The sequence below is a fragment of the Oncorhynchus tshawytscha genome, linkage group LG32 (assembly GCF_018296145.1).
Source record: "Oncorhynchus tshawytscha isolate Ot180627B linkage group LG32, Otsh_v2.0, whole genome shotgun sequence".
Classification (NCBI taxonomy): domain Eukaryota; kingdom Metazoa; phylum Chordata; class Actinopteri; order Salmoniformes; family Salmonidae; genus Oncorhynchus; species Oncorhynchus tshawytscha.
In genome coordinates, this window is record NC_056460.1 from 8573931 (window position 1) to 8597928 (window position 23998).

General features: G+C 43.0%; 1 protein-coding gene across 5 annotated transcripts in view; it reads left to right on the top strand.

The window, feature by feature from the left end:
- The first annotated feature begins 593 nt into the window (after positions 1 to 593).
- LOC112230328 (E3 ubiquitin-protein ligase SMURF2-like) overlaps positions 594 to 23998 on the top strand; it is a 75665-nt gene continuing 52260 nt past the window's right edge. For 4 of the 5 annotated variants that reach the window (XM_042310798.1, XM_042310799.1, XM_042310800.1 and 1 more), the window contains exon 1: positions 594 to 1026. In XM_042310798.1, coding sequence (XP_042166732.1) covers positions 975 to 1026 — 52 coding nt within the window. In that variant the 5' untranslated portion in view covers positions 594 to 974. The remainder of the gene's footprint in view (positions 1027 to 23998) is intronic. The other variant, XM_042310801.1, reaches the window with a different exon arrangement.

Sequence of the window (23998 nt, forward strand, 5' to 3'; positions counted from 1 at the left end):
AGCCTGGAATCGAACCAGGGTCTGTAGTGACGCCTCTAGACCACTGCACAACTCGGGGGCCACAGACATGTAGACCAGTGGTTCTTTTTGGTTAATGTAGGCCTACCTCCAATCATATTATGTTCTGCCAGAAGTTTACAATACCCGATTTAGAAACACTGATGCAGACCTCTACATATTAGCCCCCTTCTCTCCAGTTAGTGCTACAGACTTGCGCTATGTTTGGTAATGAAGTGGTTCAAGGGAAACGGACAGAAAGTGGGGTACGTCCACAGTCCTGTGTCAAAAACGTCCAGACAATGCTATTATGAACACACAAGTGTAGGATCAGTTTACCCTCCGCTGGCTCCACAAAACCTATTCATAACCATGAGGACGGTGAAACATAAAACCGATCTTAGATCAGCCTTAGTGAGGCAGTCCAGTGACAGAGGCTGTGTTTGCCTACCATATTGATGAACACAACATAAAACAGTTAAACATGTCCAATAATTTCCCCTCATTTAAATAAACATTGTACATCAATTTAGTGCTTGTGTTTTAACCTTGTGAGTGATGTCACTAGAGGGGAGGGTCACTTTCCAAAATATTGAGACCAGCAAGACATCTCGGCTTGAAAATTTCAGCTTCCCCCCCACCACACACACACTTCTAGCACCCCCAGCGGGAGAGTAGCTCACCCTTGGCTTTTGAAGCAGCCTTGGACGTCATATTGCACCGTATCTTTCGGGAGGAGATCCTGGTTTATTGGAAATTAGCTTTTTAATTTCGGTTATTTCAGAGTATGCGCTCGAGACCGCGGTGTAATAGCGTTAGAGCTGTGCTCATCCGGGCCACTGTGCCGTGACTCCATTCTTCTTCATTCACTGAAACTGCCATAGGGGCTAAATAGGGATTCATTTCTGTGAAATAGCTAGACACATGTATTATACATATTTTTGATAACCCCACGTCAAGCTGGAACACAAACGGGCATGTCTAATCAAGGAGTTAGGAGAAATGGCCCAGTGAAACTGCGGTTGACAGGTAAGAATGTAAAACACCCTCGCTGTCTCTTGCTTGTTAGCTAATGGCGCTATCAAGCTAACGTTGCTAGCTAGCTACAGTAGTGGGCTAGTTTTCTGCGTGAACGTTTACACTTTGTTTTCCGCAACAACGCGATGTTATATTTACAAACACTGGTCAAATGTCGTTAGCTACGCTTCGAATAAGCATACTGTTTTCTAACAAGTAATTGTCTTTTTTCAGTTTGTAATACTAGCCAACGTTAGTTTACCTGCCTAGTCAGTTAGCTAGTTAGCTGACCAAGTCGTGATTAACGTTGATTTACCGTTAGCTAGCTAGCGAACTCCCCAATTAAAAACATTTGGGGTCATCACAATGACTGCATTAGTTAATTGTTAAAACAGTTTTGTTTGCCCACCCATCGTCACTACTTGCATGTGTTGTCCTATAATCTGAATTACAGTACTACTAACATTATTATACATATGTAACGTTAGTTGGACATTTTAGTAATTCAAGAGCGATTTACATGATCATTTATGGTTAAGTGCCTTGCTCAAGGGCACATCGACATATTTTTCACATAATCAGCGCTGAGATTCGTACTAGCGACCTCTTGGTTACTGGCCCAACGCTCTTAACCGCTAGGCTACCTGCCGCCCGAGTGTGCAGAGACTGCCCATAGTAGCCAGAGCTCTGCAGACTGACACCATTACCAAATGTAGTATTGATTTAGACCAGCAACTTGTATGCCTGTTCCAAATAGTTTACTTTTGTAGCTAATATTTCCGTTCTTTACTGCACTAGTGTTTAAACATTTTCCATCAGTACTTTGATTTGTGTTGGTCATGAACTTTTCAGCACCCCTATATAGCCTCAGCTTGTAGTGCATTCCCCCCTGTTTTAAGACACTATTCCTTAGGAGCCAGCATGAGCCCCCTTAACTTTCTGTCCTATTTGGTCCTATTCACGGTTTCTTTACAACCCAAACATTTGTCTGTTTACTTGAGAAAGCAGTGTTTTGACTGGGGAGAGGAGGCGATGGCATGCCCTGCGTTTCATGTTTCTCCATGATCAGATCAAATTCCTGACCCCTCTATCTACTAGGACCTGCCAAATTAAATATTTAATCTTGTAATGTACTAGCCGGAAAAGAGTGAACAAGAGTTCCTCGCGGTCCGGCAAGAGTTGTCTGGTTGTTTGGAATATTCCATTACTTTGAAAGTGTTTACCATACAGACGTAATTGTGTAATACCAAGGTAATCACTTGTTACTAACAAAGTAGCCTGTAATGTTACCTCTGTCCATACAAATGCTATCTTCATTATAGAAAAACAAGTGCTTTGTGTGACCTTTTTAAAAGGCTTTACATGTATATTTTGCCCAAGTCCTCTATGATGTAGTAAGCTAAGGCTATCCTTCAATAATGAGGCGTCATGCAATAATAATACAAAAAAAATCTTGATTAGTGCAATGAAGGCCTGGGTCTCTTTTTTTCCCCCCATATGTGAAATGGTTTTAAATGGGCTGCAGCAGTGGTCTTCACTCGGAATCCCAGGAATGTGAAACGGAGAGGAAACGTGAGTCTCTCCAGATCATAGGAACATCCTCTGTCTCGTTCACGCCATGGAGGAGGGCAAGAACGCTTCAAACCACTGCTCCTTTCAAACTGAGGAACACCACCACACATTTTAATGCTGCACATTTTTTGCGTGTGTGTCGTAGATGGGCCTCTCCACCCCGGTCTGTCTGTCTGCTCTGTGGTCTCACTGAATTCTCTCTTGTCATTTAGGGATAGGGGAAGGGATGACTTGCAGACAGTAGAGCTCGATCAGTAGAGTTTGCTGGGTTACTCATAAGCGCTTATAGCTTCCTAGGATCTATTGACTCTATTCAGACCTGGTCCGCCATTATTGTCTAATCGTAATGTAATCGTCAATAAACTACTGTCTGCTACCAGCAGTCTGGGAGACGCCTGAAGGTATTCTCAGGCCATTTGTCTGTGCATTTGCCATTTAGAGGCCACATTCAAACTGTCAGTAGTTGCAGCTTTGCCTTGCAATTTATTTGCCATTTCCTCTCGTCTCAGATGCAATTTCGCTCAAGGAATAGCTAGAGCTAATCAAGGCCCTAGCGGTTAGGCCGCATTCCACAGACATCTAAGATCAGTGCTAGTCTGTGAGGGGAGACGCCGGGGTGTTTTTCTGCACTGTTTTCCACCAGCCACAGTCTTTGGCACCCGACTGCTGGTCACAGATCAGGATTGATGGATTGTTTAGTGTGACCCGGTCCTGTTTGCTCACTGGGCTTTTTCCTTCACTCGCTGTCTGATGAAGTCACCTGCCGTTTTGAACGGAATGCCGTTGCCAAGCAGTAAATGGGGAACAGTCTGGCGCTAAGCAGCTACTCCCAACACTACCGGGAGGTGACAATTGCTGCTGTTCCCACCGCTAGCGAACAGCCTGCTGCTGTGAGCTAACTACTAAATGGCTAGCTATTCTAACTCCATTTGCTCCTTCGTCTCCAGTTGGCACCGTGAGCATATAGTACCAGCCTGGAAGAATTGTTTCAGATCCTCTCTTATGCAGCATAGTCTGCAACCACACCTGGGTGCATCTCAGCTGTCATAAGTGGCTTTTTTTCACAATCTAGGCCTCTTTTCCTCCTGCACCGATGTGACAAAAATTGACCGGTGAAAGCTATTAGCCTAGACTACTTAGTAGCCATCTAATATACAGTTGAAGTCAGAAGTTTACATACACCTTAACCAAATACATTTAAACTCAGTTTTTCACATTCCTGACATTTAATCCTAGTAAACATTCCCTGTCTTAGGTCAGTTAGGATCACCACTTTATTTTAAGAATGTGAAATGTCAGAATAATAGTAGAGTGAATTATTTCAGCTTTTATTCCTTTCATCACAATCCCAGTGGGTCAGAAGTTTACATACACTCAATTTGTATTAGGAAGACCCATTTGCGACCAAGCTTTAACTTCCTGACTGATGTCTTGATGTTGCTTCAATATATCTACATAATTTTCCTTTTCTCATGCTGCCATCTATTTTGTGAAGTGCACCAGTCCCACCTGCAGCAAAGCACCCCCACAACATGATGCTGCCTCCCCCATGCTTCACGGTTGGGATGGTGTTCTTCGGCTTGCAAGCCTCCCCCTTTTTCCTCCAAACATAACAATGGTCATTATGGCCAAACAGTTCTATTTTTGTTTCATCAGACCATAGGACATTTCCCCAAAAAGTATGATGTTTGTCCCCATGTGCAGTTGCAAACCGTAGTCTGGCTTTTCTATGGCGGTTTTGGAGCTGTGGCTTCTTCCTTGCTGAGTGGCCTATCAGGTTATGTCGATATAGGACTCGTTTTATTGTGGATATAGATACTTTTGTACCTGTTTCCTCCATCTTCACAAGGTCCTTTGCCATTGTTCTGGGATTGATTTGCACTTTTCGCACCAAAGTACGTTCATCTCTAGGAGACCGAACGTGTCTCCTTCCTGAGCGGTATGGCGGCTGCATGGTCCCGTTGTGTTTATCCTTGTGTATTATTGTTTGTACAGATGAACTTGGTACCTTCAGGCATTTGGAAATTGCTCCCAAGGATGAACCAGACTTGTGGAGGTCTACATTTCAAGCAAAGAGGCACTGAGTTTGAAGGTAGGCTTTGAAATACATCCACAGGTACACCTTCTATTGACTCAAATGATGTCAATTAGCCTATCAGAAGCTTCTAAAGCCATGACATTATTTTCTGGAATTTTCCAAGCTGTTTAAAGGCACAGTCAACTTGGTGTATGTAAACTTCTGACCAACTGGAATTGTGATACAGTGAATTCTAAGTGAAATAATCTGTCTGTTAACAATTGTTGGAAAAAATGACTTGTGTCATGCACAAAGTAGACATCCTAACCGACTTGCCAAAACTATAGTTTGTTAACAAGAAATTTGTAAAGTGGTTGAAAAATGAGTTTAATGACTCCAACCTAAGTGTTTGTAAAACTTCCGACTTCATCTGTATTACATGAATCTATCCCATGACTAAAGGTCAGTGCAGACGAGGAAGCCACTTTAGACTGTTGAGTCTCTCTCTAGCATTTTGGGAAGTGGGCCTGGAGGAGCTGAGTAAGAGCGAGTGGGGAAAAGCCAGGAAGCTGGCGATTTTAAGATAAAGGCCCCGCCTCCATCCTTCCTAGGCCGATCATTAGCCGGTGGGTGGAGAGAGCGAGAGAATGCGTTTTTGGAAAGTTAGCAGAGGCCACTGTCTCAGCATTCACTCAGTCAGCGGTCAGAAAATAAAGTTTGTGTGTCCTCAAAGGGAACACACACACTCTTCCACAGGATGTATCGTCAGCACCGAGCTAAATTAGGAGCCCTGTTGACTCCTGTCCCTAAGATGAAGGAAATGTATTTGATTGTGTTTTGTGAAGGGTAACCAACATCTGGTAAAGGTACGCCAACAAGACCATTTTGAATGGCATTGGGAGCTGGTTTTACTGCCCTCAGCGCTGTCCTGTCCCACCCTCCCTCCTAGCAGGATTAAGTTAATGCTGGGTTGCACAGTCTAGTAGGCTGGGCCAGATGTTTTGAATGAAACCAGATTAGAGGCATTCGTTTGCTGTTAATCTAAATCGACACAGTGAGAAGAGGCCATTCCCGTGTGTAATTGTTGTCACTTGGTGTTGGCTAGTTGTATACCGCCGCGTGAAACCCATTCTCCCGGGTCAAACTAGATCCTTCGCGAAAGGCGAAGGCCGCTGCAAATACGTTTTAGCCTAGCAGCCATATTGATTAGCAAATTACATTTTTGTTGTTGTTGATTCGCAAAAAAAACATTTTAAGATAAGGCAGTACAGCATCCGTCCATACAGAGGCTTAATTTGGCCACGTGGCTCTCTCCACCCACCCGGCTCTGCAGAGCAGTCTGACCCATTTTAAGGCGCAATCAATAGGCGTTTGTCAGAAATCCATTGCAGCAATCTCCTCTAAGTTTCTGTGTTGGAATGAAAATGCTTCAGTGTTGCCTTGCCTCTCCAGCTGAATATCAATGGGTGGAGAGTCGGATGAATTGGCTGTGTAACGGTTCACTGCCTTGAAATGTGGGGTTTGATGCCTTTCTATAAGTCACAAGGCTCCTAGTACGTATTGTAAACCAGCCTACATGCTCCTTTCCATACTGCATACAGTTGGCTTTATTTTTCCTCTGTTCTTTTTCATGTTTCTTCTATGGGCTGTCACTCAGTTTTCTGTACGTCAGTACAACGTTCCCCCTATGACAACCCTTCTGTGTGAGAAGTGTCTACTGGCGGGGGGAGTGTGTGTGTGTGTCTGCTCAAAAATGTCACACTCATTGTAGGCTACTGAAGCGAAGCAGCCCATCTGGGATGGCCTGCGATGTCTGTCCTTCTCTGGTTTTTCCTACCTGAGTCTTTCCTCAGTCGAGGTTGTCTTTTCATGTTGCCTCTGTCTGCTTCATACATGCATTATGCTTCCATTCAAGCTACAAGAGACACAGAGGAATGGAGAATTGGTAAGGTTTAATAGAGAATGACCTGAAGGCTCCTGTCAAAAGCTCAGTCATCGTCAATCTTGACTGTTTCCTTAAGGTAATCATCAGATGACTCACTCACTATTATGCCTATATGATATTGTAGAGCATGTGTCCTCCTATCTGCAGTGATTGTCAACCCAGGATCTAGACTCCAGATTTCTAGGTCAGGGTGTAAAACATAAAACGTTAGGGGGGGAAATGAACTCAATATACTTTCAAATGACTAAAACCAAATCAAAACTGTGCAGAAATGATAATCAACCTATTTTCATACAGTGTCTTGACGGTCCAGCTCGCTAACAATCAGTAGACATTCAGGAAGCATTGAAGATTCCCAAAACAATGCATAGAGGACAATTATTTAGCCGATTTTTGCCACCAAGGAAATATAACCACTTTTCAGTGCTACCCTCCTGAACTTGTTCAAGACCGACTGTGGCCCCCTGAGGGGGAAAATGTGTTTGATGCCCCTGCTCTAGTTTTATCAGTAACCCCAGGAATGTCAGTCAGAGTAGTAGTGTGGTGGAGACCAGAGCTAGTCTTTCTAACCTGTGAATGAATGGCCCTTGTGGGAGTGATATATAGTGAGCAGGTCTGTTTGAGTGTGTGGGCTCTGGCTATGGTCAGTTAGGAGTAACTTAGGAGGTCTTGTGTCATCTGCGTTGAATAGACCCCTGTCTGAGCGGTGTAGTCTATAGCTGAATTGTGTAGTCTGTGTGCATGGCCCTTGTAATAGGCCATTTAGCAGGCGCTGTTATCCAAGGTCGACTTAGTTATGCATGCATACATTTTTCATATGGGTGGTCCTGGGAATCGAACCCCTCTTCCCTGGCGTTACAAGCACCATGCTCTACCAACGGAGCTACAAAGGACCAAGAGCAGTTAGCGATGTGTGTTGGCTGTGGTCAGTAAGTGGCTGTGTAGGGAGTCCTGTGTCATCTGCATTAAAGTCTGAATAGTGCAGTGTAGTCTGTAGCCTTATAGTGTAGTCTGTGTGCAAGGCCCTTGTCTGAGCCAGAGCTTTTTTTCTCAGTGATCTGTCGATGGATGGAGAGAGAGAGGGCTTGTGTTGCGTCCAGGTGCTGCTATGCACATCCAGACTTCCTTGGCTCTGTTTAGTCTGCCCCGGCCACTCTCACACCACTCTAGACGACTGGGCTCCGACGCAGAGCTGCCCCAGGAGGCCCCCCACTCCACTCTTCACTCCAGATGACCGGGCTCCACGGCAGAGCTGCCCCCTCTTACATGGAAACCTTCATATCCTGTCTCTATCTGGCAGTATGCCTACGCTGGCTGTCTGCTTTATATACGTTGCTCTGTGTGCCAGTGAGCTAAACAAAAAAAGCGAATGATAACCCAGAGCAATAATAATGAAGATTTAATGGGTTGGTTATCTTCATTACTAGTTGTTGTATGTACAGTCATTGGCTTTATCGTGTCTGAATTGGCTGGTAAAGGGTCGCGTTACAGTTTTAGAAATCTGTGTTTTCAAAACAGACCTTCCAAAAATCTGTTTTAAACTGTTTCACTTGCATTTTTATATTGAAAGTCATGTGTTTTTTAAACTTTTTTGGGGGACAATTCGTCTGATGCTGAGAAGAGATTGCAATAAAAAGTATTTTATATCTCTATTTACAAAATGCAGCAAGATACTTCTTATGTGTATTTATTTTTTGTGAATTCTGCATTAGCGCGAGCCCACTTGTGCGGTGGGGTTTAATGCATGCTGCCCGGCTGGCACGGGCAGTTAGGCTAATCTGTTGCGTGTGTTGGTTAGACATCTGTTCGAATTATGCGCTTCAGGGAATTCGCTTATCAATAACAGATAAGTGGGTTTTGTCTGAAATCATTTACGACTTTGTAGATGTTAAAATTCCTTGAAGGTGCTCACGTTATTCGTAAGTCATCACGAGTCCTCTAGACAGTTCAACTTTAGTCTGCCTGTCTCTTAGCTGATGGAGTCTGACTGTTTTTATCTGCCTAATGGATTTGCAATCTACAGCTGTCTGGCTGGACCGTTTGGAAATTGGCACATCACTGGCAATTGGGCAGTTGATTGCTTTATTGCCAAACTATGTTTTCTGCATAGAAGATGACGAGTCTTGTTCAGTTAACCGCTCTGGTTTGACATTTTTCTGTGGGGAATTGAAAGGCTCTGAAGGAGTGTCAACGTGGTGTAGTCGTGTGTGTACACGTATACGTTTATCCACGGTTCACCTGGCCAGACAAGACAGGAAGGGAGGGAGGTTGGGTAGACTAAATGTATTTTTGTCATGTTGATACCACACACACAAAATACTTAGCTTTCTCTCAGAGCAAGCAGGTGTAGGTGGTTTAGACAGAGGTACATAGATTTAGGACCCTTTGAGGAAGCTGTTTCCTTTAGCAGTGGTTCTCCATTCAACTTCCCTTCGATTTTTCAGTTTAACAGATGAAGCGTTTCAGTCGTTTAAAAGGGAGTGATTGTCTAAACGTCTGCTGAATGTTTTGCCATGTCATTGGAAAATGTAGTCTAGCCTAATGTGGCTGTTTTTAAACCAAGGTTGTGTCTGAAATGGCAACCTATTCCCTACATAGTGCACTTATTTTGACCATGGTCCATAGGGCTCTGGGCAAAAATAGACCACTGGAAAGGCGATAGGGTGCCATTTGGGATGCATACCAGGCATCTGTAAAACTACCTGCACCTTCAACCTCTCTGGTGCTGAGTTTCTACTCATTTTGATGATTCATGCAAGTTCTGCACTGTGCACTCTTCGAATTATGGCTTAAGAATTCTGGCAGACACCGGAATTTGGTCTAGACAACAAGCAAATGATGTTATTGTTATTATAGCCCTGAATCCTAGGATTTAAGAATAACCCCCAGAAGTGGGGGATTGGTACAGTCTCACAAGGTCCTGTGTTTTTTTGTTGATTCTGGCATGTCCCATATTGCGGGCAGGGAACGGAGCACCATGCTGTTTGTGGCTATCTCAGTTTCACTCTCTTGGTTTTCATGCTGCGAGGGAGCCCCGGTATGGTGTGTAAGATTATGGCTTGTGTTTCATTGATAGTTGTTTTCAGTTTACACGGACATACAGTGCATTCGGAAAGTATTCAGACTGCTTGACTTTTTCCACATTTTGTTACTTTAAAGCCTTATTCTGAAATGGAATAAAAAAATGTTTTCCCTCAATCTACACACAATACTATATAATGACAAAGCAAAAACCGTTAAAAAAAACACCTAAACATTTGTAAATGTTTTACAAATAAACTGAAATATTACATTTACATAAGTATTCAGCCACTTTAAACAATGCTACTTAATATAATGTTTGCATACCCTACATTATTCATCTCATATGTATACGTATATACTGTACTCTATCATCTACTGCATCTTTATGTAATACATGTATCACTAGCGACTTTAAACTATGCCACTTTGTTTACATATGCATCTCATATGTCTATACTGTACTCGATACCATCTACTGCATCTTGCCTATGCCGCTCTGTACCATCACTCATTCATATATCTTTATGTACATATTCTTTATCCCTTTACACTTATGTGTATAAGGTAGTAGTTTTGGAATTGTTAGCTAGATTACTCGTTGGTTATTACTGCATTGTCGGAACTAGAAGCACAAGCATTTCGCTACACTCGCATTAACATCTGCTAACCATGTGTATGTGACAAATAAAATTTGATTTGGTACTTTGAAGCACCTTTGGCAACAATTACAGCCTCTAGTCTTCTTGGGTGTGGCGCTACAAGCTTGGCACACCCTGTGTTTGGGGAGTTTCTCCCATTCTTCTCTGCAGACCCTCTCAAGCTCTGTCAGGTTGGATGGGGAGCATCGCTGCACAGCTATTTTCAGGTCTCCAGTGAAGTTTGATCGGGTTCAGCTCTGGCTCGGCCACTCAGACTTGTCCCTAAGCTATTCCTGCATTGTCTTGGCTGTGTGCTTAGGGTCATTGTCCTGTTGGAAGGTGAACCTTTGCCCCAGTCTGAGGTCCTTAGCGCTCTGGAGTAGAGGACGGCTGATTAATCGGAATGGCTGATTAATTAGGGCCGATTTCAAGTTTTCATAACAATCGGAAATCGGTATTTTGGGCACAGATTTTGCTCCCCAAAATAAAAAAAAGAATACACATTTTTTTGGGGCCCTTTTATTTAACTAGGCAAGTCAGTTTAGAACACATTCTTATTTTCAATGATGGCCTAGGAACGGTGGGTTAACTGCCTTGTTCAGGAGGAGAACGACAGATTTTCACAGTGTCAGCTCGGGGGATCCAATCTTGAACCCTTACAGTTAACAAGTCCGACGCTATAACCACCACCTCTCGTTGCATGCGAATGCAGTAGAAGCCAAGGTAAGTTGCTAGCTAGCATTAAACTTATCTTATAAAAAAACAATCAATCAATCAATCATAATCACTAGTTATAACTACATGTTTTTATTTTATATTATTTTTTTTAACCTTTTATTTAACCAGGCAAGTCAGTTAAGAACAAATTCATATTTTCAATGACGGCCAACTGCCTGTTCAGGGGCAAAACGACCTTGTCAGCTCGGGGGTTTGAACTTGCAACCTTCCGGTTACTAGTCCAACGCTCTAACCACTAGGCTACCCTGCCACCCCATGGTTGATGATATTACTAGTTTATCTAGCGTGTCCTGCGTTGCATATAATCGATGCAACGCTGGGGGATGATTTAACAAAAGCGCAACCATAAACACCAATGCCTTTCTTAAAATCAATACACAGAAGTATATATTTTTAAACCTGCATATTTAGCTAAAATAAATCGAGGTTAAGCAGGCAATATTAACCAGATGAAATTGTGTCACTTGTCTTGCATTCATTGCATGCAGAGTCAGGGTATGGGCAACAGTTTGGGCAGCCTGGCTCATTGCGAACTAATTTGGCAGAATTTTACATAATTATGACTTAACATTGAAGGTTGTGCAATGTAACAAGAATATTTAGACTTAGGGATGCCACCCGTTAGATAAAATACCGAAAGGTTCCGCATTTCAATGAAAGAATAAATGTTTGGTTTTTAGAAATGATAGTTTCCGGATTTGACCATATTAATGAACAAAGACTGCTATTTCTGTGTTTTATAACTAAGTCTATGATTTGATAGAGCAGTCTGACTGAGCGATGGTAGGCAGCAGCAGGCTCGTAAGCATTCATTCAAACAGCACTTTCGTGAGTTTTGCCAGCAGCTCTTCGCAAGGACAGCGCTGTTTATGACTTCAAGCCTATCAGCCTAATGGCTGGTGTAACCGATGTAAAATGGTTAGCGGGGTGCGCTAATAGCGTTTCAAATGTCACTCGCTCTGAGACTTGGAGTAGTTATTCCCCTTGCGCTGCAAGGGCCGTGGCTTTTGTGGAGCGATGGGTAACGCTGCTTCGAGTGTGGCTGTTGTCGATGTGTTCCTGGTTCGAGCCCAGGTAGGAGCGAGGAGAGGGACAGAAGCTATACTGTTACACTGGCAATACTATAGTGCCTATAAGAACATCCACTAGTCAAAGGTATATGAAATACAAATGGTATAGAGAGAAATAGTCCTATAATTCCTATATTAACTACAACCTAAAACCTCTTACCTTGGAATATTGAAGTCTCATGTTAAAAGGAACCACCAGCTTTCATATGTTCTAATGTTCTGAGCAAGGAACTCAAACTTTAGCTTTTTTACATGGCACATATTGCACTTTTACTTCTCCAACACTTTGTTTTTGCATTATTTAAACCAAATTGAACATGTTTCATTATTTATTTGAGGCTAAATTGATTTTTATTGATGTATTATATTAAGTTAAAATAAGTGTTCATTCAGTATTGTTGTAATTGTCATTATTCCGAATACATTTTAAAAAATCGTCAGATTAATCGGTAATGGCCTTTTTTGGTCCTCCAATAATAGGTATCGGATCTCTCAGTACTTTGCTCTATTCCTTCTCCCTCAATCCTGACTAGTCTCCTAGCCGCTGCCGCTGAAAAACATCCCCACAGCATGATGCTGCCACCACCGTGCTTCACCGTAGGGATGGTGCAAGGTTTCTTCCAGACGTGACACTTGGCATTCAAGCCAAAGAGTTCAATCTCGGTTTCATCACACCAGAGAATCTTGTTTCTCATGGTCTGAGAGTCATTTAGATACTTTTTGTAAACTCCAAGCGGGCTGTCGTGGCTTTTACGGAGGAGTGGCTTCCTTCTGGCCATTTTACCATAAAGGCCTGATTACTGGAGAGCTGCAGAGATGGTTGTACTTTCTGGAAGATTCTCCATTTCCACAGAGGAGCTCTGTCAGTGACCATCGGGTTCTTGGTCACCTCCTTGACGATTTATCAGTTTGGCCAGCTGTAGGAAGAGTCTTAGTGGTTCCAAACATCCATTTAAGAATGATGGAGGCCACTGTTTTCTTGAGGACCTTCAATGCTGCAGAAATGTTTTGGTACCCTTCCCCAAATCTGTACCTCGATTCCATCCTGTCTTGGAGCTCTAGGGACAATTCCTTCAACCTCATGGCTTGGTTTTTGCTCTGACATGCACTGTCAACTCTTGGACTTTATATAGATGTGTGTGCCTTTCCAAATCATGTCCAAACAATTACATTTACTACACAGGTGAACTTGACTCAAGTTGTAGAAACATCCCACGGGTGATCAATGGAAACCGGATCGACCTGATCTAAGTTTTGAGTCTCATAGCGAAGTGTCTGAATACTTATTTACATAAGGTATTTCTGTTTTTTAAATTTTTAATACTTTAATTTGCAAACATTTCTAAACCTGTTTTTGCTTTATAGTGTGTAGATTGAAGAATATTTTTTATTATATATATATATATACATTTTAGAATAAGGCTGTAACGTAGCAACATTTGGATAGAGTCAAGGGATGAATACTTTCGGAATGCACTGTGTACTAAGTATAGAGCGGACGCGTTTGGTGTGGAACACTGCTCTGCAGAGAGAAGTCTGCTGTCGGCAAGTATTTGCACATGATTTAGCCCAAGATGGATGCTCTTGATATGATGATTATGCTCATGATGATTTAAAGCATAATTTGAACCAAGGCTGGCCCATGAAGTCTCAAGGAAATGTAATTGTGCCTTGGTTTCAATAATGCAGATATTCGGTTACAGAATATTGTCTCACAGTAGGTTTCTTATTCAAAGTCAAAAACGTTGGCCTAGATCCTTTGCCAGGCTCTTTCCAAGGCATCATTCAACTTCCTTAATCATGATTGCCGTGGCTGGTTCTCAGGTCGACATTCTCACCATATTGAAACTGACTCCCCTATTGGTCAAACTGACAATAGCACCTGCTCACCGAACCAGTCCAATGTTCATTCTCCTTCAAGTAAGGTTTCATAGGGCGAAGCCCAGGTTTGGCAAGCAGAAGAGCAGCACAGCATGCATCAAGTTTGGTTTAAGTTTCTGGTGCTTCAGGGCCCACCAGCTACAACGCACTTTTTACAGTGCCTGATCACGGGTTGGTTAAATCCTCTCTTCATCCAGGTCTGCGCAAAGGAGAGCAAGAGGGAGCTTTATCTGTTATTCAAATTATGACAGTGGAAGGAGTGCACACCTCATGACTTGCATAACAATATTATGGGTGGGAGCAGAGGCCGGGAGGAGAGTTTTAGAGGTGGGCCGAAAGTCCATCACTCCAAAATACATTCATCTTTCTAAAAGTGCATTCTTGGGTTTGTCTTAGTGTAAGCTAGTATCATCTGGAAGAAGGACCACCATAGTTTGTCTTAATGTATGCCTTAATATTCTATCTGTGTCTTTACTATATGCCTTTTTTAATATTCTATCTTGCTGTGCATTCGCCCAAATGTACCTCAATGCACGTGGTCACAATGTCAAGATGCAGCCAAGTCAGTTTGCAGGTGCTGATGCTGCTTCACTTTGAGCTATTTTTACCCTCTGACCTCAGTGCCCTGTAAGATGACAAGCGTTACTGTATCCTCTCTCTCGTTCTCTCTCGCCCCCCCCCTGTTTGCGATCGCTCGCCGGATCTGGCCCAGACAGCGTACAGACACCGCTGCCGGCGGCTTCTCTCTTCCTGTCTCAACCCCGTGCACCACCGCAACACAACAGATGCCTCGCCGCCGCGACCTAGCATGGCTTCTTAGACAAAACTGTTGACGTAGCTGACGTCATGCGTGAAAAGGTGTAAGAGTTGTGGCCAACTTGCCAAGCGAATGTTCTGCTGCTTCTAAGAACTGCCGGTGACATGACATGAGAGATCATCATTGATAACATCTTTGCATGAAGGTGTTGGAACAGGTTGGCTTCAGTTCAGCTTCAAATGTCACTCAACTTATCTGACTAGCCTTTTTGGGTATTCAAGCACAGAGGGGTTTTTGAGAATCTGTAGAGCCTATGTAGACTAGAGAGAGTGCATCGGCTGTCCTCCGTCAATTGACTTTCCCAGTCATTCTATGGCCCGGATGTTGGATGTAGCAGACAGGGCCTGACTCTGGGGAGGCGAGGTGGTCTCTAAACCCTTGAGGAAGTGGTGAAGATGAGACTGTCGAACACTCACTGTTTTTGTTTTTGGTTGTGTCTCACTGTCCACCAAATCAAATGTATTTGTCACATGCGCCGAGGTGTACAACAGGTGTAGACCTTACAGTGAAATGCTTACCACCACACCACTGAGTGTCTTTTATGCCACTCAGCAGCATGTCTAGCTACTGTACTTTCCCCCCTCTCATCCTTTTCCTCTCCTGCTCCAATGACATCCCTCTTATTTTTCTTCCTTTCACCATGTAGTGCTGTACTTCTGTGGGGTCTTTTCTTCTTTGTTGTCCGTTGTACCTTTTGTATGCCTGGCTTTCTTCTCCTCATAAGTCAATATCAGGGGTCCCCTTTTTCCTCTTCAATGTTGTCATTCTAGATAGCATTTAAGCTACTGTCACTCAGTTAGACTAGGTGGGCTCCATTATGAGAGCTCAGCATGCAGTATCGTTCCTTCAGTGGAGAGCACAGCATGCTAATGCATGGCACCGATAGACCTTACGTGGAAAGTGATGAGTACAAGACAGAAGCATAGACGATGTACGTGAAACACGAACACACTGTTTGAAATGGAGTGTCCGTTTCTCTTCCTGTCTCAGATTCAAGCTCTCATGACCATAACAGCCCTGGGTCCTGTGAAAGTCTGCCAAACTTAGCCCAATATTTATGTGTACACGGAGACTGTCAGGAACTGCAGCCTGAGTAACCTTTCTCGCTCTCTCTCTGTCTCTGTCTCTCTCTAGGGGAATTACACAGACTGCTGGAGAACATGACAGTCTGTGCTGTCTTCATGTCTCTTGCTCTCTCTGTCCCTCGCTCGCTCTCTGTGTGTGTGTGTGTGTGTGTGTGTGTGTGGCTTGCTCTGTTTGTCTCGTTCGCTCCGTCTGGCTCGCTCGCTCCATCTGGCTCGCTCGCTTTCTTCTCTCGGTTTCTCCACCCATCTTAACGTTGATGATGACGGATGTCAGACGGGAGTGGGCTCTCATCCGTACTAGAAGCGCAAAGTGCTGTAACACCCTCCCACCAGTTCCACTGCCATATTGTCAAGGGAGGGGGGGTATGCATCATGTGAGCTGGTGGCGAGAATCTGTTCCCCTCCGTAGTGTGCCAGTCTGCCAGAGCATCCGTCCATGCAGCCCAAAACCCCCACACGTTATCATTAGTGTGAATGACGAGCTAGATATGATGTCCCTACCAGTGCACTTCTTCCTCTCACGGCTCCTGCGCCCCCATTCTCACTTCTCGTCTCAGCTCAATCTGCTATAGAGAGAGGCTTGATATGTGTCCCTAAAATTCCCCGGAAGCCATATAACTAATTCTCGTCTTCCACTCTCGCGGCTCACCCGTACCCCTCATCTTGTCTCAGCTCAATCTACTATATAGGCTTACTTGATACAGTATGTGTCCACAGATTTCTCCCCAGCCACATTTTCTCAAATGTATTTATTAACACACTAAGTCCCCTTAACAGAGTTCCCTCTTCAGCAGTCTCCCTCAAACCCCATAGTGGCTCATCCCTGGCGTAGGGGTTTTGAATTGAAACACTGGCACATCCATTTCCCAGAGCTACTCCTCCTCTTCTTTCTTCCTCTTCCCACGTTCCCGGGGCAGATCCGCAGCGCCAGATGGGAAATGATTCATCGTCTCTGTATGGGTCTGTGTGTGTGTGTGTGCGCGCAAGTGCATTTGCGTATGGGCCTGTGTGTGTGCACGCCTGGGGGTTGATGAAAAGTTAGACTGTTTGGTTTGGAATGGCCCAAACGAGATGAAATGTATGTAAGCCAACATGTAATGTGACCAACGCTATTCCCAAACCTCCCTCTTTTCCTCCCCAGCCGCTCCTGCTTTAGGGGTTATGTTGATATCATGGGAACAATGGGAAGTCAAGTGTATCCGTACAGGGAGAACTATGGTGTCTGTACGTACAACACGTATGGGGCTCTTAGAGACTGCAAACGTGCACAGTAGGACAGACACCGACACGCGCACACACATCCACTCTCTTCCTGTCCAGCCTTTGACCGTTCCAGGTCAAGGAAGAATGGAAGGGTTGGTCAAACCCTGAGTCATGTATCTCTGAGGCTCTCCCTCCCACAGCTTCAGCCGGGCAGAGCCTCAACCAGAGAGGCCCCCGCAGGAAATGACTGTCATTGGTCACAGGTAGAGCAGCATTCCAAAGAGTGTCATATCCTATTAGTTTTTATACAAAACCACAAAGCGCTCTGGCACGTGATTGATACATTTTCTGGTTAGGCTAGATGAACCGTATCATTGAACAGCAGAAGCATGAAACCTTAATTTGGAAAGTACAAATGATGGAGCTCTAATTTAGCGTCTATTATTTTACCTGATAACAACCATCAGCTAGCATACTTCTCCTACTGCGCGTATTCTGTAATACTCTGTATTTACACTAGCCTAGCTCCCCCTTGCTCACTCAACTCCCTCTCTCCCAATGGACAAACCCTCCCTCCCGCCGTCCTCCCCTGTTTGTCAGGCAGCGTGCCAGCTTGTGAGCGGCGGCGCTGCTCTGCGTTCCACTCCAGATTCCAGATTAGCGTCTGGGCGCTGATGAGGGGGCGTGTCAGCTGGAGCAGCTCTGGAGCAGGGAGCCATGGTTGAGGTGGGGCTATTTTAACGGATGACATAATTGGCATCCTGAGCATTCGTAGAGCTGGGAGGCTCTACGAGGGAGTAATGGCTGGCCAAATGAAGTGTGCTGTAGATTAGAACTCTTGTTTGATGTCCTCCGCTTCAGTTTGTATGTGTGTAGAAGGCCCGGGTCGTTCTAGTTTCTGTGTCAGTTTACTACCCTAAACTTCATACGTGCATGCCTGTATGTCTAGGAGTGCGGTGTGATTGGGTAGGTTTCCACTGAAAGCCGGCAGGCCAGGGAGGGAGCCGTGGTGGAGGGGAAGAGGAAGTCTTTTGTTTGAACTGGAACAATGCTGTGAATGAGACAGTGTGGGGCTGAAACAGGAGTCCAAACAGGACAGAGGTGACTGATGGGCGTCTACAGGCCCTGCCTGTCGGTAATGAGGTTTGCAACGTGGGTGGTGTGTTGGGGGAAGAGTCTTGTTCGAAAGCATGGCCTGGGTCATAACACAGATCCCATTGCAGGGAGGTGGGTGAGGTGCGTCTCTCTCTCGGCAGCTGCATACATACACTCCTTTTGACTTATGACCTAAACTAGCTGGGAATCTATCCATTGACTCTTTTCTCCCTTGTTTTCACACACCCCCGCTTCCTCATAAGCAGCCCATCCTTCCCCCTTCTCAGTAGTTTTCCATCCCAGCCCACTTTGACCAGTGTAAAAGACTATGACAGTGTCACCAAAGCTCTCCAGACTAGATGTCTAGAACATTCAGTTTATCCTATCCCAATCCATTGGAGGTCAATAGCTGAACTAATGCTGGATCAGTGTTCTGCTGTCTCATTAGGCTAACATACAGTTGAGTTGACAGGGTAATGTCTGACTGTATAGATGGCTGTAAAGATTTCACATACAGTGCCTTCAGAAAGTATTCATACGCCTTGACTTATTCCACGTTATGTTGTTACAGCCTGAATTTATTAAATCTACACACAATACCTCAATGACAAAATGAAAACATGTTTTTAGAAATGTGTGCAAATGATTGAAAAATACATTCAGAAATATATCTAATTTACATAAGTTTTCACAACCCTGATTTCAGTACTTTGCCGAAGCGCTTTTGCCAGCGATTACAGCTGTGAGTCTTTCTGGGTAAGTCTCTAAGAGCTTTCCACACCTGGATTGTGCAACATTTACTCATTTTTCTATTCAGAATTCTTCAAGCTCTGTTAAATTGTTTTTTTCATCATTGCTAGTGCCATAGACTTTCAAGTAGATTTAAGTCAAAACTGTCACTTGGTCACTCAGGAACATTCGCTGTCCACTTGGTAAGCAACTCCAGTGTAGATTTGGCTTTGTGTTGTAGGATATTGTTCTGCTGAAAGGTGCATTCATCCAAGTGTCTGGTGGAAAGCAGACTGAACCAGGTTTTCCTCTAGGATTTGACCCGTGCTTAGCTCCATTCCGTTTCTTTTTATCCTGAAAAACTCTCCAATCCTTAACGACTACAAGCATGCCCATATCATGATGCAGCCACCACTATGCTTGAAAATATGGAGTGTGTTAGTCAGTAATGTGTTATGTATTGGATTTGCCCCAAACAACACTTGTATTCAGGACAAAAAGTGAATAGCTTATTTTTTTGTTTTCGCCCCAATTTCGTGGTATCCAGTTGGTAGTTAGTCTTGTCTCATCTAGTGTGCGATGGGACAAGGACATCCCTGCTGGCCAAACCCTCCCCTAACTCGGACGACGCTGGGTCAATTGTGCGCCGCCCAATGGGTATCCCGGTCGCGGCCGGCTACGACAGAGCCTGGACTCGAACCAAGAATCTCTAGTGGCACAGCTAGAACTGTGATGCAGTGCCTTAGACCACTGCAACACTCGGCAGGCCTCTTTTCCACTTTTTTTGCAGTGTTACTTTAGTGCCTTGTTGCAAACAGGATGCATGTTTTGGATAATTTTTTTATTCTGTGCAGGCTTCCTTTTCATTCTGTCAATTAGGTTAGTATTGTGGAGTAACTACAATGTTGTTGATCCATCCTAAGGAGAAAACTATTACAGCCATTAAACTCTAACTGTTTTAAAGTCACCATTGGCCTCATGGTGAAATCCCTGAGGTGTTTCCTTCCTCTCCGGCAACTGAGTTAGGAAGGACGCCTGTATATTTGTTGTGACTTGGTGTATTGATACACCATCCAAAGTGTAATTAATAACTTCATCATGCTCAAAGGGAGATTCAGTGTCTGCTTTTACATTTTTTCTTTTTACCCATCTACAGTACCTGTAGGTGCCCTTCTTTGCGATACATTGGAAAACCTCCTTTGGTCTTAGGTTGAATCTGTTTGTAATTCACAGCTCGATTGAGGGACCTTATATTATCTGTATGTGTCGGTACAGAGATGAGGTAGTCATTTAAAAATCATGTTGAACACTTATTGCACACAGTGAATCCATGCAACTTATTATGACTTGTGACACATTTTTCATACTGAATGTATTTAGGCTTGCCATAACAAAGGGGTTAATTTCAGCTTTTCATTTTTCATTAAAACATAATTCCACTGGCATTGTGTGTAGGCCAGTGACGACAAATCTCAATTTTAATGCATTTTAAATTTGGGCTGTATGTGGAAAGTCAAGGGGTGTGAATACTTTTTGAAGGCATTTTATGCCTTAGTCATATCTAACTTGACACCTCAGTGAGCAGTGTGTTTTTTAGCGTAACGCCATAAAATCATGCCATAAAATCATGCCATAAAATGCAAATCTCATGCACTATGTGTTACATTTTAATCTCTTCCTCCTCTGGTTATTACTGTAGGTTGGTTCCTGCTTGCAGGGGGGAGCTGGGTCTCTGACTCTGAGGACATTAAGGTCTAGAGGTCGACCGATTAATCGGAATGACCAATTTTTAATTTGGGCCGATTTCAAGTTTTCATAACAATCTGTATTTTTTGACGCCGATTGGCCGATTTTAAAATAATTTATAAAAAACAACAAAAAAACAAATAGCTATTTATTTATTTTTAAATGTATTTATGTATATATATTTTGTATTATTATTTTATATATATATATATATATTTTTTTTTTTTTTTAACACCTTTATTTAACTAGGCAAGTCAGTTAAGTACACATTCTTATTTTCAATGATGGCCTAGGAATGGTGGGTTAACTGCCTTGTTCAGGGGCAGAACGACAGATTTTTACATTGTCAGCTCGGGGATTTGTTTTTGCAACCTTCCGGTTACTAGTCCAACGCTCTAACCACCTGCCTTATATTGCACTCCACAAGGAGCCTGCGTGTCAGATTGACTACCTGTTACGTGAGGGCAGCAAGAAGCCAAGGTAAGTTGCTAGCTAGCATTAAACGTATCTTGTAAAAAAAATACTTTAGTTGTTCCGCGGCTTTTGTGGAGCGATAGGTAACGATGCTTCGAGGGTGGCTGTTGTCAATGTGTTCCTGGTTCGAGCCCAGGTAGGGGCGAGGAGAAGGATGGAAGCGATACTGTTACACTGGCAATATTAAAGTGCCTATAAGAACATCCAAGTCAAAGGTATATGAAATACAAATGGTATAGAGAGAGAGTCCTATAATTCCTATAATAACTACAACCTAAAACTTCTTACCTGGGAATATTGAAGACTCATGTTAAAAGGAACCACCAGCTTTCATATCTTGTCATGTTCTGAGCAAGGAACTGAAACGTTAGCTTTCTTACATGGCACATATTACACTTTTACTTTCTTCTCCAACACTTTGTTTTTGCATTATTTAAACCAAATTGAACATGTTTCATTATTTATTTGAGGCTAAATTGATTTTATTGATGTATTATATTAAGTTAAAATAAGTGTTCATTCAGTATTGTTGTAATTGTCATTATTACAAATAAATAAATCGTCCAATTAATCGGTATCCGCTTTTTTTTTTGGTCCTCCAATAATCGGTATCGGCGTTGAAAAATCATAATCGGTTGACCTCTACATTGAACCATTTTGTTTGTTCTGCGGGCCTGCAACATCTGGTTGCACTGCAACCGTCTGTCTCCAAGAAAACTCTATTTAGGAATAAAATAATATTCTAATATAAATTTATTTGTTACTTTGCCTTTTAAGTTTGGCTAGGCTGCATCTTACTGTACTTAACCTAGCTTATAGGCTATTCATATTGCTGCCAATTGCTGCAATGTTTCATGCTATAAAATCGCTAAATCCGCGCTCCAAAGTAGAAGACTTCCTTGTAAACATCTTCTTAGCTGTAGTGTATTGACCGTGCTAATTTACTACCGACATAAATTCGCACACTAGCTTCTATAAATGTTATGTAATTTAGCATGGCAGTAGAGAGAACTGAGGGACGGAAATGCAAGTTTGCGATTCATGTGGGAAACAATGTTGTTGACAGTATTTAATTTCTCCCCCCCCCCCCTTTTTTAATTTTTTTTTATTTTGTGGGTAGATCAGCTTTAATATTGCAGATTGTGGCTTCATCAATGTAAGCCTCTGCATCATCTCCAATCCATTTTTTTGTGTGTGTGAATTTCTATCCTTCTTTAATGTATTTGAGCCAATCAGATGATGTGACAACTAGGGGTGGTATACAGAAGAAAGCCCTATTTGGTAAAAGACCAAGTCCATATTAACAAAGGAAACAAATTCCACAAAATAACTTTTAACCAGGCCCACCTGTATATTTTTTACGGTCACATTTTTACTAAGAGTTTTTTTTCTAAGAGTTTTATTGATCGGTTGACTATGACTTTTCTAATCACCCAGCAGTGCTATTTGCAGGGTTAGCTCCAGATAAATTAGCAATTTCTTTCAGCCATTCCTGAACCTGCGACCAAAAACGAGCTAGATATGTACAGTACCAAAACAAATTATCTAATCATTGTCTCTTTGCAGCAAAATCTGCAGAGCTGGAATGGTTGTATCCCCCATATATAGAAAATTTTATTGGTTGCAAGAATTTTGTATAATTGAAAAACTAAGTTGACAGTCTTTCTTAAACAATATCATTTTCTTTTGGTAGTTTGAAAAGACAATCCTCTAAAAGCTTCACTAAAACACGTTCTACTTGTCCATCAAGATGCAGACTATGAGTGAAAATGGCACCATATTGACAATGTCAGCCCTCTGTGGACAGACACTGTATGGGATTACGTTTGGCAGTGTCTAGTCACACCTAGAGCTAGAGGATGTAAAATGGCAAAGCCAATAGGCCTACTTGAACTGGACTGAAATTAATACCTGTCAATGATCTATTGTGGGGGGGGGGGGCGGGGCAGGTAGCCTAGTGATTAGAGCATTGGACCAGTAGCCGAAAGGTTGCTAGATCGAATCCCCGAGCTGACAAGGTAAAAATCTCTCGTTCTTTCCCTGGACAAGGCAGTTAACCCACTGTTCCTAGGCCGTCATTGTAATTAAGAATTTGTTCTTAACTGACTTTCCTTGTTAAATAAAGGTAAGAAAATTGCCTACAAGCAGAGTTTTGTTAGCATGAATAATTTAGAAAGCATGCATTAGGCATAAAAATAACCTCCTGAATCGGATGATTGGATTTAAGAATGCTGACTGCAGGGAGGAAGTTACTTCAATACAATAAGCTTTGGTTTGAGGCTCTACTATCTAAGCATTGCTCTACCAACAATAAGGCATCTTTGGAGGCTGATCGGCCCTTTCGCCTACAATCACTGCAATTCCTTCTCAGTCCGCCAGCAATTGTATTCTAACGTGAACAAATGGACCAGAAAATGGCCTAGTTGACTGTGGGAGACTTGCCCAGTCACGCAATCTCCACCAGCTACCTACCAGGCAGCCACAAACCTTTGGCTCAGGGTGGTTTAGCCCGGTATGGTTTCATCATACCGTAATCACTATTTTAAGGCCTGGGGTGATTGTAGTTAGTCCCCTCATTGGACTCACTTATCCCGATTTCATCATGTTGAACAACACAGATGTCCTGCAAGGCTATTTGAACATTATTCCATTGTGCGGTGTGGATGTGTGTTTTTTAAATATATTTTTTTAGTAGGCTTATTGCAACATATGGTCCCCACTTGACTTCACAAAGCTAATAGTGAGGTACACTGTCAGCAAAGAGACAGAGGGAGAATTTCTGTCCTGTGTCTGCCAGAGGGACATTTTATTTATTTAAGTCATTTTTTTGTGTTCAGGACATTCCGGAAAAACTCTTGGCTCTATAATGACCCTTAGCCCTGGATGAGGGGTAAATGTCCACATCCACAATGGCCATTGTTTCAGACAGCGAGATCAATGCCCTTGGCTA